The sequence below is a fragment of the Staurois parvus genome, unplaced genomic scaffold (assembly GCF_062004578.1).
Source record: "Staurois parvus isolate SC_StPar_1 unplaced genomic scaffold, SC_StPar_1.0 ptg000136l, whole genome shotgun sequence".
Classification (NCBI taxonomy): Eukaryota; Metazoa; Chordata; class Amphibia; order Anura; family Ranidae; genus Staurois; species Staurois parvus.
Window position 1 is genome coordinate 1,002,400 of NW_028317932.1, and position 19,167 is coordinate 1,021,566.

The 19,167-nt window shown below is 41.0% G+C and overlaps 1 protein-coding gene across 1 annotated transcript in view; it reads left to right on the forward strand.

Annotated features, from left to right (window-relative positions):
• The window catches only part of RHEB (Ras homolog, mTORC1 binding), a 41,596-nt gene extending 28,476 nt beyond the window's left edge, over window positions 1-13,120 (forward strand). Inside the window, exons 3-8 of the mRNA XM_089673118.1 lie at window positions 1,159-1,226; window positions 3,557-3,639; window positions 6,072-6,128; window positions 6,202-6,249; window positions 6,959-7,040; window positions 12,545-13,120. Of these exons, the coding sequence (XP_089529244.1) occupies window positions 1,159-1,226; window positions 3,557-3,639; window positions 6,072-6,128; window positions 6,202-6,249; window positions 6,959-7,040; window positions 12,545-12,637 (431 nt within the window). The 3' untranslated portion in view covers window positions 12,638-13,120. The remainder of the gene's footprint in view (window positions 1-1,158; window positions 1,227-3,556; window positions 3,640-6,071; window positions 6,129-6,201; window positions 6,250-6,958; window positions 7,041-12,544) is intronic.
• The last annotated feature ends 6,047 nt before the right edge of the window (window positions 13,121-19,167 follow it).

The window sequence follows — 19,167 nt, forward strand, 5'->3', positions numbered from 1 at the left end:
CACTAGAAATAACCTTGGCCAGCAACATGTATAGGATGTGTATATGTATATATATATATATATATATATATATATATATATATATATATATATATATAAAAAATAAGCCAACTAGTGCAGTGCTACAACCATATAATGGCAAACTAAACATAACCAAAGTAGAATTCAAGTCCAAAGTTCCATATAAGTGACTCCCACCAGGCGAGTGAGATAGTAATAAATGAGAGAGGGCCTCTTCTTAAATTCAGTGTTATGTGCTTCCTAAACGCCACCTGTGCTTCACCAACCACTCTGAGGCTTACCAGAGAGACTGACTCTCATGAAAAGTCACACCACTTGTATATCAGTCCAAAAAAGCAATCGCCATCCAGCTTGGCATCCTAAAGGATAATCTCCCATTTATATGAGCAGGATCAATACATGGTATATAAAAAGGCAAGACATAAAAAAACGCTCCAATAGTGTAAAACTAGTGTAAAATGGTTTAAACACACACAAGTGCTGTACATAAAGGCATAGGAAACTACACATGCCAGAATTCCTTGAGGTGCACACGATGACTTTCCGGCCTCTGGCTCCACCCAATGCGTTCGTCGTAAATGGCGTCATCTGGGGCACCAAGTGATTAAATCTGTCAGCAATGAATTACAGATAACTCAGCTAAGGTAAATTCAGTTTTTTATTGTGGTATAGTTGCCGTGTTCACTTTATAGTAGTAGCTCAATTACTGATTTCACCCATTGCCTGGATTATCTCTTTGAAATGGAATAGAAGGCAATGTAGTTGCTGCTCATATGTACTTCTCCCTACTTTTTACCCCCTTTTTTTAAAAAATATTTCTTTTAAAACTTTCGGTTCTATACTCTGCAGCCTGAAAGGTTGTTGTATATCCTTCCATAATGTCTGAGAATCAATCTGTAAGTTGTAACCACAGCAGTCAGTGTGCATAGTCTAGTATTGATTATTTCTAGTTATTTTTGACTATCCTATAATACTGACATTTTATGGAGGTAGTAATACAGCATAGCTGTTTGATTATACAGCCACTATATTACAAATTCATGCTGTTTGAAGGAACGTATCTTTGTTTTCATGGCTGAGCGGAAAGCTAGTCATAACTATTATTTTTATTTTATTTTTTTTTATTTTTTTCTTCAGCATTTACTAAACTGATATCTATAAATGGACAAGAATATCACCTTCAGCTAGTCGATACTGCTGGACAAGTGAGTACTACGTGTTCTATATTTCAAGGTCACATTTAATTGGTCTGCAATTTCTTTGCCAGTTTCTGAACATGTAGTCCGAACACTTTGGCTGTAGCTACTTTATTTGCTGTAGACTGTTAGCTTTGTAGACGGGTCTTCTAAAGTGTAAACCTTAATCTCTCCCTCCCCCAATACTAACTGGTTTGGACATTTTTAACAATGTAATGCTACGTTTCTGTGTAATTTTACAGCACCTTGATATGGATGAAGCTGTACTGTTACGTTGGCCAGTCTTTCGAAAATAAGTGTTATTTAAGCTGAGCTAATTTTGGAATATAAAATTTGAACTGAAGTGGCATTTTCTTTTATTAATGGGCTGTTAAGTTTTACTGACAAAATCCAAATGACGTTCAAGAGTAAAAGCATAAAAAGCTGAACTCCAAGAAACCTAAAAATGCTCCTTGTGGTGAGGTTGCACCTTGCACTGCAAGGGTAAACTATTCCTTTATCTAATCGTTTGTACACCACTTTTATTTGCCTGATTCTCCCTCTGGTTGACTGCTCCCCACAGCTTCTTCTCATTTATGTTTTAGTGGTCTAAGGTCCTCTGACATATAAAGTCTGATGCAGGGACCATAGCCCTGCATTGGATGTTGACTGCTGGAGAATGGGGAGTATACAGCCCCACTGCAAGGCATAATTTTAGGTTTCTTGGAGTTGGGTTTTAACTGCGGGTTCTATTCCAACTGTGTTTGGCCTTTTTTTAAACTGGTCGTCTTGAATCCCGTACATCATCCATTCTCAACCAGGGTTCTTTGGAACTCTAGGGGTTCCTTGAGCTATGGTTGATTCGCATCACATTTTGATGATGCCTGCAGAGTTCTGAGGCCATTGTCCCTTAGGAGCAAATAGCAAGACACCGTGACCTTTTTATCTGTCTGAGCTTAACCCCCACCCAAACTCCTGAGCTAGGCCCATAATCTGGTGTAAATGACACATGAATGTGGTCAATGCTAACTCCTCATGCTGGGTCTTTAGTTTGAATACTTTTGTTTACTTTAGAGCAAGAAGGCAAAAAAGAATCCAGTCCTATAAGTCTCCTAAAGTATTAAAGGTCAGCATTATGGCAATGGTAGCCCTGTTTCCCTCAGGGCTAGTTCACACCACAAAAATGCACTCCGGATTAATTCTGGATACATTTTTGCTTATAGTTCACACCACACTCTGTTCCGATGCAGTTTTGTTGAAGTTTGCCACGTTCCAGTTCTGTGCAGAAAAAATGCAGCATGTTCTACTTTTTTTTTTTTTTTTGCACCAGGAAATGACAGCACTGGTGTGAACTAGGGCGCTGTGCATGCATTTTTGATGCAGAAAAACTGGACTGCATCAGGTGTGAACTAGCCCTCGTGGCAGATTTAGTTTCTGTCAAATGACCAACTCATTGGCTGTAGACGTTCTGACATTTTGAGGGTTGGCTGAGAACAGATAACTGGTTTCATTTGGAGACCGTGTTATAAATCTGACTTTTTTTTTTTTTTTTTTAATCTGAAGCTACATTTAAAAAACGCTAAGATCAAAAACACAGGACAGGTGACCCATCTACCCATCAATTGATGCTTTACATTGGTCATATTCTCAAAAAACAAAAAAAAAACCACTGAGCAGGATTGGACAGCACTGCAGGAAGGTGTTTGGCATTCCTGGCAGTAGTATAGAGCTTACAATGGCCGTCCTCTAGATTGTGTTTGGAGTTTTACTTTAGATTGCTGTATTCATATACAAGTACAAAATACACAGAACTGCAAACTAAACCCAACTAGTCTTTAAATGTCCCTTCCCCCTCCTAACACCTATGCCGAGGAACCTGTGTATAAAAGATGTATACTTGGCTATTTTAAGCCTGCTCTGGTCCAGTCACAATCCCCTGTGGCAGCAAGTGTCGGCTGCAGGGGAGAAGAGCTTGACAATGGCTGAGAATACCAAAGCGGTGACCTCACCCAGTGGCTTCCATGTTACGGTTGTGGGGTGTGGCTTTTTGTTTTAACCACAAGTTAGACAACATAGGTGTTTGGGGAGGGGTGTATTCTTAAAACTAGTTGGGTTGAGGCTGAAGTTTTTCTTTCCCATAGAGCTTGCATGGGATACAGTACTCTCGCTGTACATATGAAACTGCCTCAGGTGCTAGTTGTCTACTGCAGATACCTCCAAGCAATCAAATACTCTATATCCTGTTCACAGTATTTTATTTTTTTTATAACTGTGCTTACTATTAAATTAGTTCCTGTGGAAACAGGATAATGTTGTCTTGTCTGTGTGGGGATTTCAACTTATTTATTTTCTTTTTATAGGATGAATTTTCAATATTCCCTCAGACTTACTCCATAGATATTAATGGATATATACTTGTATATTCAGTCACCTCCATTAAAAGGTGAGTTTGTTTCCCAGTATAATGGAAGTTGTATGAATTGACTGTTGATGAATATTTCATTCTTGATCAGTTTTGGTAACCATTTCATTTCTTGTTTTCCACAAACCTAAAATACTGAGAAATGTGGTTTAATACTGTAAAAGTGATTTTAAAATGGGAACATGAATGCCATAATTTTTTTTTTTTTTTTTTCCTTCACGTGCATTTGTCTATTTACATGCAAAGGAATTGTGGAAAACTATATAGCACACCCAGGATACTCATAATGGATATTTGTATGATTAAAATAATTGTACTGTTGACATAAACAACTCCACAAAATCAGTGTTGCGGTGGTGGATGAAAGAGGGTCCTGTAAAAGTTGGGTTTTTACTATATCTGTCCCAAGTTTGTTTTATAACTTTTTTGTAGAGGCAAATGGCGGCTGCTCCACTCCACCCATCCTATCCATGCGTTTAAGTTTTAAATTTAAGTTTTTGTAATTCATTTTTTTTTTTTTTTTTTTTTTTTGTGGAACCAATGAATAACTGCAACATCACATCCCTCAAAATACTAATTTTAACCAATTTCAGTAGAAATACCAGGAGCTCATAAGATTCTGCAATTAAGCTGACCACAAAACATGTTGGATAATCCGTTTTCAGTAAATGTAAAAGATTGCACTTGTATATACAGTATATGAACATGGCTGAGCTATATTATGATGTACTGTATATGGAAAAAGAAACCGCCTCTATACTAGCTCCTATTACATAAAGAATGATATCCAAAATACAATTTGTAGTCTTCTAAGCATCTGTGGATCACATTGCTACCAGTAAGGGGATGGGTTGTTGCTTGACGCATTTCACACACAGATCTTTTGAATTGGTTTACATTTACTGAATAAAAACTGATTTTATTATCCAATATGTTTATCTGTTGAGCTTAATGGCAGTATCAGAAGTCCCCTGTGGTTTTATTGGGATTTGGTTAGAATTCTTATCTTTTTTCCAAACTAACAGAAGTGGAGTCTTGACTCAGTGTTGTAGTAATAAGACAAATGGCAGGGAAATGCAGGGGGACGTCAAGTGTGGTGCAAATAGGTTTTAAAAGGATTGTTCTATGATTTCTCTGCCTCCTTTCACTTTTTAACCCCCTGGCTTAAAGTGGTTGTAATCCTCAGACATGAAATCTGGAAAAAGCACATAATTCCATAATGTTTGCATGCCTCTATCCAATGCACTGTGTCATTTCTCTCTGCTGTCTAGCTCCTGTTATCAGCAAGGGTCATTTTGGACATGTTTTCCTGACACCAAGAGAAAAATGGGGGTGGGATCTCTAACTAACAGCCTCAACTCTTTTTCTGTGTACTGTGTGAATGAGTGTCCATTCCATCCAATCAGCTCTCGGAGCTCTACAGTAGTATAATGTGGCCACCCCGGCTTTGTGAGTCTGTGAAAAATAATTTTCATCTCTGAATTTTTCAAGAATGTACAGGGCAATTGGCTGCAGAAAACAAGCCAGTCACTTCACTGGGTTATAAGCAGGGGTTTACAACCACTTTAACCACTAGCCTACAGGGCACTTATATCCCCTTCCTGCCCAGGCCAATTTTCAGCTTTTCAGTGCCGTCACACTTTGAATGACAATTGTGTGGTCATGCAACACTGTGCCCATCAGGGGCGGACTGACCATTTGGAAACTCAGGCAATGCCTGAGGGCCCGGGGTCAGTAGGGGGCCCCATGAGATGCCCCTGGTACCTTTTTTCATAGGCTTTTTTGAGTTTGGGCAAGGACACAGGGGCCCCATGATCTCCTATTGCCCGGGGGCACCATGAGTTGTCAGTCCGCCCCTGGTACCCACTGATGATCAGTGTACATGTCCCCTCAGAGGAATGCCAATTACCGGCTCTCCTTTTGAGCTGTCAGTGTGACAGCTTGTGAGGAGAGAAATGCCGATAACCGGGCATTTCCCTATTTACATGCGATCAGCTGTGATTGGACACAGCTGATCACATGACCTAGCCGAAGTCTTTGGCTCTTTCCATTGATCGGTGATCCGCTGTGTCTGAGGGACACAGCGCACCGCCGATCGCCACGCTGCGTGCTCCCAGAGCCATGCATGCACGGTTAGAATGGGAGGACGTCATATGACGTCCTCCCAGAACGAGAGAACCGCCTTGCACCGGTCATTGCCTTATATGGCGGGCGGAAGGTGGTTAAATATGTTGAACCAATTTAGATAATCCATACTTGTCCTTGGTCAGTGACTTATTGAAGCCAGGGGATTTATATAACAGCCAGGCAACTAGCATTCACAGAATGTGTTAGCTACAGGACTGGCTGGCAAATTTCCATGTAGGGTACAGCTCAGGGGGGAGGGGACGGTTGGGTTTGTTTTTTGCCAAGATTAACTTTTTGCATTCTAATGGTCTGCTTTATTTTTATAGTTTTGAAGTGATAAAAGTAATCCATGAAAAGTTGTTGGACATGGTTGGGAAAGTCCAGTAAGTTCAATTTCTGGTTTTCTTCTGTATTTGGTGAACCTCACTAGATTACTGATTGACGTGTCTTTTACAGGGTACCCATAATGTTGGTTGGAAATAAGAAAGATTTGCACATGGAAAGGTATGTTGCAGCTTTTGTCTGCAGATGACTGAGATCCTTGTGTGATTCTTAGGATACCTTCTGTCCACTACCACAGCTTTCTCTTTTCAGCTTTAACTTAACCAGTTGTAGAGTTATTGTATCAATCCAGGCATATAGAGGTAACATACTAGTGCAACAGTCACATTTATAAATGTAGTGCTAGCCACTGAATCCATGCAATTTCTTGTAGTCAAATTTGAGTGGGTTCATATAAAAGTTTAAGAATCCCCTTTTACATGAACTCTTACAGAGTATTAACTTCAGTCGTACAGACTCCTTTCTGTACTGAAATTGCCCTTTCCTCCCCTTACCTGCCCTTTTTCATTAACTGAATTTGAGTTTAGCTCTGCATCACATGTGGGGTTTAACTTGGACATTTTGCACACCTATTCAGACTTTTGTAGGAGCATTCACTCTTATCCCTTACAATCACCCATCAAGAAATGCAAAATGGCCTTCTGAACATTTTTATAATTCCATAATACATGTGCTACCCTTATTTACACTGAAAAGGAGCAAAATTCACTTTGAGCCTTGCCTGATTGATCCCACAGCTAGAGATACAAGATGGATGGATGTGTAGACCATGGAGAATGAAACGGTGGTAGTTTTTTTTTTCAATTTTTAATGTCACATATTAGTGACACATTAACATGACCTCTAAAGTTTTCCGTGACTTGTGTTGCAGGGTGATCAGTTATGAAGAAGGAAAAGCCCTAGCAGAATCATGGAATGCTGTTTTCTTGGAATCTTCTGCTAAAGAGAATCAGGTTAGTTTCAGTATATGATTGGATATGTGATATATGTGGTACTCTACCCCCCAAAAAAAAATGTCCTGCTCTGTGCAGTAATTTGTACATCGCCCTCAGAGCAAGCTGCTTGCTTCCGAGCCAGCTCTGTGTGTCTATAAAGACACAGCATGGCTTGGCCCTGCTTTCTCCTCACTGGCTGTGATTGCAAGCAATAGAAACAATGCTGTGTCTGAGCTAATGCGGAGAGAGCCTTTGCTCTCATATACATCGTTGGATCGAGATTGGGCAGTAAGTACTAGGGGGGCTGAAGAGGGTGCTGCATGCAAAAGATATATATATATATATATATATATATATATATATATATATTTATTATTATATTTTTTTTTTTTTTTTTTTTTTTGCATAGAATGCATGAAGGTAAAAAAAACACCTGCTTTTACAACCACTTTAACCTGTTCCCGCTGGCTGTACACATATATTCGGCTTCTTAGTGGGTGAGCTTTAATGCTAAGAGGGCACATGTGTGTCCCAAATGTAAACACACTCTCAGCATAGTTACCAGCGGGTACTGGAAATCTTCCAATGCCTTCTTGCAATGGAAGCTTTCCAATCATGTGACTGCCAATCATGATTGGAATGCCCACCTCCGCCTCCCGGCATTTAGGACCTCGTAAAGAGCCAGGAAATGGTGGCGGGAAGGGGTAAAACCATTGGCTATTTGATACTCATAAGTAATTCCTGAATCTGGTTCACATGGATTTCCTACTCAAGCCAGACTGAAAGGGGTTACATCTTTTAGGCAATGTGGGTACAATTTATAGCTTGGTAATCCCTTGGCACACTCCAGAAGTGATGCTAGATGCCCTGTCAACTATTAACTTATGTTTGTTCTAATCCTCACTTTACTCCTAATATTGCGTGTCTCCAAGATTCTTGTATTAGCTCAAAGGTAGTCTGTTATAACAGACTTGTGCCATTAACTTGTGATGTGATTTTAAAATGTGTAATTTTGTACTTTAATAAAACTATTAAACAAGAAAAAATTCCTTTTTAAAGCAGGGTTCTCGCAAGGATTCAGCTTCATATAGTTTATACAGCAAATAAAAGCAAAACACAGCCTCCTAGCTATAAACCAACCTCCGGCTACACTGACTAGAATGTGGTCTCTGTTTCCTGAACATGACTGTTCACACATTGCTATAACTAATTCCAGGTTTGGGCCTGGTCAGTGCAAACAGGCACAGAACCCTTGTGTGTCCATGCATTTGTAGCACAACAATCTCCAGAGTAGAACCCAAAATTATAGCGTGCCTGTGTACTATTCGTACCCCTTACCGGGGTGTACTAATCCTGGTAATAACTGAAACGCCAGTTCTCTAATGACACACACATTCTGGAGCCCCTGTGTCGGTGAAAAACCTGTGTGATGCCAAACTTCTAACACTATGATAAGGCTCCTGCACTATCATGGGGTAATAAAAAATATTGTACTATAAGATATATATTTAATGCTCCTCTAACATTTATATACAATGTACCAGTACTCTGGCTAAAATTCTTAGAAATGTTGGAGGGAGCTATGAGCAAGGAATAATAAAGTTGTTACTCATGGAATGTTATTGGAATTTTCTAACCAGCCATGTAATAATAAAACAGAATTTGTCAACTATGAACATTTTCACTTTTTTTTTTTTAGCTAGTAAAACCTACTTGCAGCACCGCTCTAAGTCTGTCATATAATATAATATTTTATATAAACCATTTTAGTTGAATTTTGATTACTTAAGAGAAGTATGGATATGTAGGGGAACGGGGGGATTCTATGCTCGCCTAAGTGGATGCAGCATTTGTCCCCCGCCGGCTCTGTAGTGAGGACTTGATCGCTCAGTTCTCCTCTCCAGCACTCACTGGAGAGCTTGGCTGTTTTTACTTTGACATTATTTGTTATGCTGCAGCCTGATACTTTAGTTGTTTGACCACTGGGCTATAGCCGAATGATGGTTATAGCACTGTTGTCCAGTTCTGGGAGGGCGTCATATGAATCTTTATGAATGTACTGTATAAGTTTAAGTAAACTTGGTGCGGGTCAGCTTTTGCCATAATCTACAAATAATGCACCCCTTCCTCCTTTTGTACTGGCCTGTCATTGGATTGTCAGCCACTGTTTATGTGCAACAGTAACATCTGCAGTACCTGGCTTTATTCTCTCTATGCCAAGAATTACTTGGAACTAAGTTGTGCACAGCACGTAAGCCAATACAATGGAACTTTAGTCAGAAAATTCAGTCCTGCTAAATCCCTTAGACTGGCCTCTCTTGCAGGAATAGCTACAGTGAAGGAAATAAGTATTTGATCTCCTGCTGATTTTGAATGTTTGCCCACTCACAAAGAAATGATCAGTCTAAAAATCGAATGGTAGGTGTATTTTAACACAGACAGAATAGCAACAAAACATTCAGAAGAAATTCATGTCTAACAAATTATGCACTGATTTGTATGTTCATGAGAGAAATAAGTATTTGGTCCCCTATCATTCAGCAGGATTTCTGGCTACAAGGTGTCTTTTATACAAGTAACAAGCTGAGATTAGAAGCAGTCTCTTAAAGGGAATGCTGCTAATCTCATTTTGTTACATGTATAAAAGACACCTGTCCACAGGAGCAATCAAACAATCAGATTCCAAATTCTCCACCATGGAAAAGACCAAAGAGCTGTCCAAGGATGTCAGGGACAAGATTGTAGTCCTACACAAGGCTGGATGCAAAACTGTCGTCAAGCAGCTTGGTGAGGTGACAACAGTTGGTGCAATCATTCACAAATGGAAGAAACACAACTGTCAGTCTCCCTAGGTCTGGTGCACCATGCAAATCTCACTTCGTGAAGTGTCAATGATCATGAAAACAGTGAGGAATTATCCCAGAACTACACGTGAGGATCTTGTCAATTATCTCCAGGCAGCTGGGATCACAGTCACCAAGAAAACAATTGGTAACACCTTACGCCAACAAGGATTGAAATCCTGCAGTGCCTGCAAGTTCCCTCTGCTGAAGAAAGCACATGTCCAGGCCCGTCTGAAGTTTGCCACTGAACATCTGAATGATGCAGAGGAGGACTGGTTGAACGTGTTGCGGTCGCATGAGACCAAAATCAAGCTCTTTGGCATCAACTCAACTCTCCATGTTTGGATGAGGAGGAGGAATGCTGCCTATGATCCCAAGAACACATCCCAACTGTCAAACATGGTGGTAGAAACCTTCGGCTTTGGGGCTGTTTTTCTGCTAAGGGGACAGGACAACTGCACCGCATCAAAGGGATGATGGATGGGGCAATGTACCGTCAAATCTTGGGTGAGGGCATTGAAAATGGGTCGTGGCTGGGTGTTCCAGTCCAAAACAAGGCCACAAAGGAATGGCTCAAGAAGAAGCACATTAAAGTCCTGGAGTTGCCTAGCCAGTCTCCAGACCTTAATCCGATTCAAAATCTGTGGAGGGAGCTGAACGTTTGAGTTGCCAAACATCAGCCACCAAACCTTAATGACTTGGAGAGGATCTGCCAAGAGGAGTGGGCCAAAATCCCTCCTGAGATGTGTGCAAACCTGGTGGCCAACTATAGGAAACGTCTGACCTCAGTACCTGTTGGCAATCACAAAGTCATGTTTTTGTGAATGGGATGAGATTAAATACTTATTTCCCTCATGAACATACAAATCAGTGCATCATTTGTTAGACATGCATTTCTTTTGAATGTTTTGTTGCTATTCTGTCTCTGTGTTACAAAACACCTACCATTCTAATTTTTACTTTGATCATTTCTTTGTGAGTGGGCAAACATTCAAAATCAGCAGGGGATCAAATTCTTATTTCCTTCACTGTATGTAAAACCTTAAAGTGCTTATACTGTTTTAAATCCAGTAATATGGTCTCACCTGCTCTGCATATGCTTTGTTGCTCTTTATTTTTCAGCACTGTGCCAAAATCTCTTTAGTTTTTACCTTTTCTATTCTGTTAGCCCAAAATTTTGGATTTGATGGTAAAGTAATAGGAGGGAAATCTTGAAATGGGGACACTACTTGTGGTGACCTGGGGGTCCCCAAGGGATTCCCTTAATTTGCAGAGATTTCCTCACTTCCTGTTTTGACTATGGGCCAGGAAGTGAAGGTAAATCTCCCCAGTGGGACAGAAGGTCAAAAAAAAAAAAAAAATCTGACGGGTTATAACCCTCCCTGCACATATGTTCCAGGAGTATTTTCAAAAAGCTGTGAACCTTCATGCTCTTGGTTTTCAGAGAACCAGTCACTTATAGCGCTGTACCTTTTATCTGTTATCTACATAACAAGATATTATGCATAATAAAGTAGAGTGATCATCAATATTAAAATCATAACCACCTGAATAAATACCTTAATGAATACATAAATAATATAGTGTGTAAGGTATATCACCACAAGGTGATAATAAATGGTGATAAATTGTCCCAAAATAAAGAGGTGAGGATCCTTTCAAGATTACAATCAATGTGTATGGGTATCTGATCCAGGGGTGACAGATGAAGTAACTAAATAAGCAAAATGCGCACTCACCAGAAGTGCGCTAAAAACACACATTTGAGATATCCTGTCTCATCAGGTATAATCAGGTCATCTGCTCCCGGGTTCGGCCAGGTTCCAATACACCTTTGGGGTCCTTAGGCAGGTGTCACAGCATCTGGTCACGTCTTTGTAAGATTCTCTGGGGTTCCTTTGCATGTATCACCGCGTTGGGTCATCTCTAAAGTGGGCTCTGCAAATGACGGCGCTCACAAGGAGAGCCCAATGAAGGACACCACATAGCGTGATACTGCATAAAGGGATGACTTTTATTTCCACAGAAAACAGGTGTATAAAAGGTAAAAGCACTGACCATAAATGTTTCAGGATGGCCACCAGCGGTGGCGTGACGTCTGGATGCTGTAGCCCCCCAATGCGTTTCATGCAAAGCACTTTGTATATGGCGTTCTATATAAGCCCGCACCCTATGACTAGAACTACTTACAAAATACTGTCAACGTTGTTAAAGCCAATATATATACTAGGGAGGACTGCCTATAGGAGGTGCCGAGTTCTTTTCTACTTAGTGTCCTCCTGTAGGTGGCACTCTAAACCCTGTTTGGCCAAGATTAATAAGAGTGGCTGTGTCTGTCCAATGAACTGGGAGAAAGGCATTTTACAGTGAATAAAAAAAAAAAAAATCCCGTTATTTCCCCCTTTACTGTATGGAAGTTTTTGTAAGCGAGTGTGTTCTCCTGGCTCTGCTCCTGCCTGTGGGACTTGTCCAACCCCACTCAGGAACTCTTTATTCAGGCACCACTTAAGCTATAAACCAAATTGGACAAGGATGAAAGACTGTTTATTACTCCTGGGAAGGTCTAGAATTGTCCAAAACGTTTCATATTTTTCTTTCTGTTGTACAAAGACTGACTGATTTTGTGTGTGGTTTTTTTTTTTTTTTTTTTTTTTTTTTTTTTTTTTTTTTCTCCTCCAGACTGCTGTCGAAGTTTTTAAAAGAATAATTTTGGAAGCAGAAAAAATTGATGGTGGATGTTCACAAGGGAAGTCGTCCTGCTCCGTTATGTAATTCCACAAGCTGCGGACACTGGGAATATATTCTACTTGAATAAGCAAACTGCCTGTTCTACTTCAAAACTAGGCTCTTCATGTAACTATTCCTCTCCCAGGAGGTGTGGTAATGCTAGCAGCACCCTGTTTCCTCTGGGATTGGAAGGGTTACACTGATTTTCAGATAGGGATGGTCACAGCCACTTTTTTTTTTTTTCTTATTCATCTGACTTATTTTTCAGCTCTTCAATCACACACTTTCAATTTGTATATCCATATTTCTTAATATTATGGCCAATACTTTTGCAGGCATTAATTTTTCAGTGTAGTTTGTTTATAATATTGTAATCACTCAAATGATACATATTGTTACATTATTCTTTACTTAACCAGGCTTGAACGTCAGTGTTTCTTTCATTGTTCAGTGTAAACTTGTAAATAAAACAGCTGCAGACCTTAACAACCTTTGTGCTTATTAAAGAGGAGTTTCAGTTGTACCAAATATTTTGCCACTTTGTCTATGTGCAACAGATACTTGCAAGTTTTTTTTTTTTTTTTATACTATTGGGGAGGTCTGTTGGCTGCAGCCTTTGAAGCTGACCCACTCCATCTCTTGTAACACTATGTTCTAAAGCTGTATGCTGGTGTGCATATTGAGGTATGATCTAAAGTTTTGTGGTGCAAAGTCTTAACACAGAAAAGAGTGCATTGCATTTTTTGAGTTTTTTTTTTTTTTTTTTCGCTACCAATATGTAGTAGGTTTTCATAGCTTACAGTAAATATGTGAAGTCTAAAGCCAGCAGGGCACATGACCTTTTTGTATTTAAATCCTGAGGCATAGGAAAATATCAATTCAACTCTAATTATAAATCATTTAAATGTGTTTATCTGCAAGCTGTGTAATAACCTGAAATTGACCTGGTATCAGCCTCTTGTAGTTTCTCTTGTAGAAGAGCTTGATTTTGAGGAAGAAAAGCAGTACTAGCAGCCAGTCCTTGTGCTGATGAAAAAAGAAAGCAAAGTGACAGCTCATTGGTGGTCTTCTTCTCCCTTCACTGTCCAATCACAGGAGCCGGTCCAGGATGGCTAAGCGCGCACCCTACATATGTCCTTGCTAAAACAATGCTCTGATCACAACCAGTAAAATTGCAGCAAGTGAAGCTTGCATGTTTCAGCAAACATTTATCATAGCATAGCTTAAAGTGGTTCTAAAGGCTTTATCCTATTGTACAGCGCTGAGCAAACCCTTTGGCGCTATATAAACTCGTAGTAATAATAATAATAATAATAATTCTGACTCAGATTGTTGTGATAGCGATTTATCCCTTGTGAGACCTCTGCCTAGCCTGTATAAGCAGATATAATCACTGTGGACAATCCTTATCAGATAGCTGAACTCGCCAATACTGTGTTCATCCAGAAGTTGCTTTCTGCTGTATCCTGTTTCACATGTACAGAATAATGAATGGTTTCCAGTATTATGCGGTCAAAAGATGATACTTTCTGTAGCGTACTATGCAGAATACATGTGTCCCTGTTACATGTGGACTGTTAGCTGCCTCCATGACACAGGAAGTGCTGAACTCAAGAAGAAGGGAGGAGCTTCATATACAAAGGAATTGTGTCATAGATCTCAGGGAGGTAATATAAAACAAATGCATTACCAAATAAGGCCACTGGATGGCAGCATATAACTAACTATAGAAATATCCATAGGAAATGGTACAAAGAATAAACTATATGAATTCTCATGTATATTAACTGTGTAACAGCATACTCCCCGTCTGGCATTGTAAATGTCACTATTTAAACCATAACGGTAGTTATACAATTGCAAATAAACAGCGCAATTTGCTTGATGTCTTGAAGACCTGAAAGACATAAAAAGAGAACATGCATATAGTGCAACAATTATAACTTAAGGCTTCAAGTTGTATCAATTAAAGTTCAAGACACTTCCTTCTTGAAGTCACAGGTTGGATCCAGCAGCATACGCAAGCAAGTTCATTCTCCAAAGGGTAAGAGCAGAAAAAGTTCTGTGATAGGTCTGCTGAAAGTCTTTACAGTCCCTTGTCTTGCAACTTTCACCTCCACCTTGCCTACCATGCCGTCATCACTAGGAATGCTCTTTACAATGAGTCCCATAGGCCACTCGATTCTTTCAGCTTGCTGGTCCTTCAGCAGAACGAGATGTCCATTTTTGCTGTCTGTGTAGAATTTGCTGTCATCCATCTGAGTGTCAAACTCGCGCAGTATGAAATCGGCAATTTCTACAGCTAGCACAGTTCCACAAAGTTCAAGCCTAGGAATTGTGTGCTCAGGCTTAGGTGCTAACTTAGCTTTCCCAAACAGAAACCCTATGTGGGTTTGATTAGAGTCTATTACCTTGAGGTAGGCAACAGCTGCAATGGCCTCAGTAGATGCATCTGAGAAGATGTGAACCTCTTTTCTCTGACTTGTAGCAAGGGAAGCTGAGGTATAACAGCGTGGTATACTGATTCCATCTAAGACATGTAGAGATTGTCTCCAGGACTCCCACTTTGGAAGCTTGTCTGTAGGCAGCGGAGCATCCCAATCTTTAATAGACTCTGAGAACCTTTACCTTGTATGGTGATGGGAGCCACAAATCCCAATGGATCGTATAAGCTGTTCACCACTGACAGAACACCACGCTTGGTAAATGGTTTGTCTGCAGACTTGAAAGCCGAAGGTATATTTTAATAAGTCCCACCGTAGGCCCAGATTTCTCTGTACAGGTGGCATGTCCATCCCAAGATTTATATCTTTAAACCAAGTGGCATGATCGCCAGGTTGAAAGGCTTTCATAACAGTGACACTATTCGAGGCAATCTTGTGTAGTCTGAGGTTAGCCTCGGAAAGCATACCTTGTGTCCTTTGGAGCAGGTCTATGGCTTCTTTGTCTGTAGGTAAAGACTTAAGTCCATCGTCAACATAAGTCTCTTTCAATGAAGTGTTGAGCATCCGCACGATACTCCTTTTCGCCAAGGGCAGTCCTTCGTAAACCATATGTTGCAACAGCGGGTGAGGGACTATTTCCAAAAACATGTACCTTCATGAGGTATTCAATGATCTCATTGTCCATGTTGTTACGGTGCCACAGAAACCTTAGGAGGTTCCTATGGTCTTCACGTACAATGAAGCAATGAAACATTTGCTCAATATCAGCAGTTATGGCAACTGTTTCTCTTCTAAATCTCATAAGTATACCTACAAGGTTGTTGGTTAGATTCGGGCCAGTGAGAAGAACATCGTTCAGGGATACGCCTTGATGCTTGGCACTGGAGTCAAATACTACCCTGATTTGTTTTGGCTTACGTGGATGATACACTCCAAAGAAAGGCAGGTACCAGCACTCATCATGTCTTTGAAGTGGTGGCGCTGGTTCGGCGTGTTCATTGTCAAAGATCCTTTTCATAAAAGCTATGAAATGTTCCTTCATTTCAGGCCTGTTCTTTAGTGTTCGTTGAAGTGAGTTGAATCTGGATAGAGCCTGTTCACGATTGGTTGGGAGTGTGGCCCTTGCAGCACAAAGAGGTAATGGTGCGATCCAGCTGTTAGACTCATCCTGGAAGAATTCTTCGGTCATTATTTTGATGAACTCTCTATCTTCCACTGACGAGGCTATTTTGTTGTCATCACTTGTACAAAACACTGTGGTACCTAGGTTGTCATCACAAAGAACAGGAGTAACATCAGGTACTTGGATGATGTCAAGAGGCTTCTCCTTTACTTCATAATGGTGAGGGCACTGTTTGAAGTGGGATGCACGTCCATTTCCCAACATGTAAGTTTTGAAGGAGTGGATCTCATAACGTTCTGTCCAGGCATACATCGCCCACTATTACCCAGCCTAGGTCAAGTCTTTGTGCATAAGGGGCATTGTTAGGTCCGTTGCATTGTTCGCGTACTTTATGTACTCTGAGAATGTCTCTTCCTAGCAGGACCAAGATTTCAGCACTCTTGTCCATTGCAGGAATCTCATCAGCAAGGTGCCTTAAGTGAGGATGATGATATGCAGCTTCTGGAGTAGGAATCTCTCCTCTTTCATCTGGTATCTGATCACACTCAACTAATGTTGGGAGGGGTATGCCTTCTCCATCCTTGATATGAGAGACCATGAATCCATCGACCCTTCTGCCAAAGGTCTCTACACGACCAGAACAGGTTCTGAGAGTATACGGTGTGGCGTGACCTTCTAAGCCAAAGATCTCAAAGAATTTAGGCTTAACCAGTGATCTGTTGCTCTGTTCATCTATTATGGCATACATCCTAGCAGCTTCCTCAGGATGATCCTTTGGGTATATCTTGACTAGGCATATCTTGGCACAGCATTTGTGATCCAGTCCCTCTCCACAGACTTTTGTGCATGGAGAAGAAACATTACTTTTGGCTACAGCATGACTTTGTTGCTCCCCGCCATAATTTGAGACGGGTTGAGGTAGGTAGCTGCTGCAGATTGTCTGGAAGTGGAGTAGGATGCATGGCTGTAACATGTCTGTCGCTACCGCATTCTGTGCACTTGATGACAACTTTACAGTCTTTAGCAAAGTGGCTATAAGAAGCACAGCACTTGTAGCATATTCCAAGTTTCTGGAGAAACTCCCTGCGCTCTTGTAAAGTCTTTGCCCTAAGCCCACGACATTTCTTAAGAGGGTGAGGCTTCTTGTGAATAGGACACTGACGATTAGGATCTTTATCTCTGGCATCCACAATGCCTTGGTCAGTAGGTGAGGTTGTGGAGGGTGAGATGTCTGTCCTTTTAACAGATATTGCTCTAGTACAGTCTCTAAGTTTAGCTGCTGTGTTATCATACCTTGATGAGGATGAAGCAGGCAAGTTTTGTTCGCTGAAGCTGGGATCGTTTCTCATCCAGGCTTGATCACTAATGAACCTGCAAAAGTATGAGAATGGAGGAAAGGATACGTTCTAGTCTCTTTTGTACCTTGAGCCCTGTTGTGCCCATTTCTCTTGCAGGCCATATGGCAGTTTAGACACCACTGGGTTGACACCATGAGCGGTGTCCAGGAAGCTTAGTCCAGATAGACGTGGGTCTGTCTTTGCCAACTCTAGCTCCATGAGGAGGTCACTTAGATCTTGGAGCTTGCGATAGTCTCTGTTTCCTATTTTTGGGAAGTTTTGCAGTCTCTTGAATAGAGCACTCTCTATGGCTTCAGAGCTACCATAGGCTTGCTCAAGTCTTGCCCATGCAGCAACAAGACCTGCGTCTGGGTGGTCAACATGTACTGTTCTCAGTCTTTTAACACGATCTGCAGATTCTGGTCCCAGCCACTTTATGAGCAAATCAAGTTCTTCCTTAGTAGTAAGGTTGAGATCAGCAATAGCAGCCTTGAAGGTTGATCTCCAGGCCCTGTAGCTCTCTGGACAGTCGTCAAACCTTGAGAGGCTGGTGTTAATGAGCTCACGGCGAATCATATATCTGGCAAAGTCATTCAAGTCTGATCTCTCACTCTTTGGTGCCAAAGTAACTTGTGAAACCCCTTGGGTGTGAAAGTTCTCTGGTGATGTAGGGTGAGGTTTACCAGGGTAAAATGATGTTGCATGAGCGTTTAACTGTGGTGTAGTCTCTAAGGCTTGTGCTGCCTGTGGCTTGAGCTGCGACTTGTAACTGGAAGTCACCTTGTTGTTGGCAGGAGTTGATGTGGTTTGCTGCATAGATGTACTTGTGTTGTAGATTTGAAGAGGCCTAGGCATATGGAGCTGAGAGGTCTCTGTGTTGAGAGTCAGAACAGTGTTGTTGGTAGGAGGTACAGGAGATGACTCTGTATCTTCGCAAATGTTATGCTTTAATACGTATTCACTGGTGCGTTCAACTGGATCTTCCAGTTCTGCTGGGATAAGGCAGTCTGAATTAGTACTTTGTCCCATTGCTTGTTCAAGGACTTTCAGCCTTGCTAGGGAAGCTGCTTCCTCCCCTTCCATCTGCAGAATCTTTATTTGGGAATCTGCCTCTGCTTGTTGAGCTTTGCTTTTAGCTTCCATCTCTACTTGCTGAGCTTTGCTTTTAGCTTCCATCTCTGCTTCCTGAGTTATCTTGCGTGCTTCTATCTCTGCTTCCTTTCTGGTAAAAAAGTTTTGCGCCTTTTTTGATTCAGCATCAGCGCGGGCCTCTATTGGCTTATCGCTTAACGTCGAACTTCTGGAGCGAGAGGATCTAGAAGAAAGTGCAGTGCGCTTGGTTGAGGTGGATCTGTGAGATCTGGTCTCCTGCAGTTGAGTAATGTGGAGTTCTGCTTTAAACTTAGCATTTTGCACTGCAAGATCCCTTTGTTGGGATCCTAGATTGTAAGCTCGATCCTCCCTCCTAGATTGTAAGCTCGAAAGAGCAGGGCACTTGATCCCCTCATGTTTTGCATTGTATTGGTATTGTTCTGTCACATGTTCTGTCTCCCTTTGTAATGTACAGCGCTGAGCGAACTATTGGCGCTTTATAAATACTGTATAATAATAATAATAATAGTGCATCAGTCCTGGTCAGTTCTGCTGAAGAATCCTCTATATTAGAGTCCT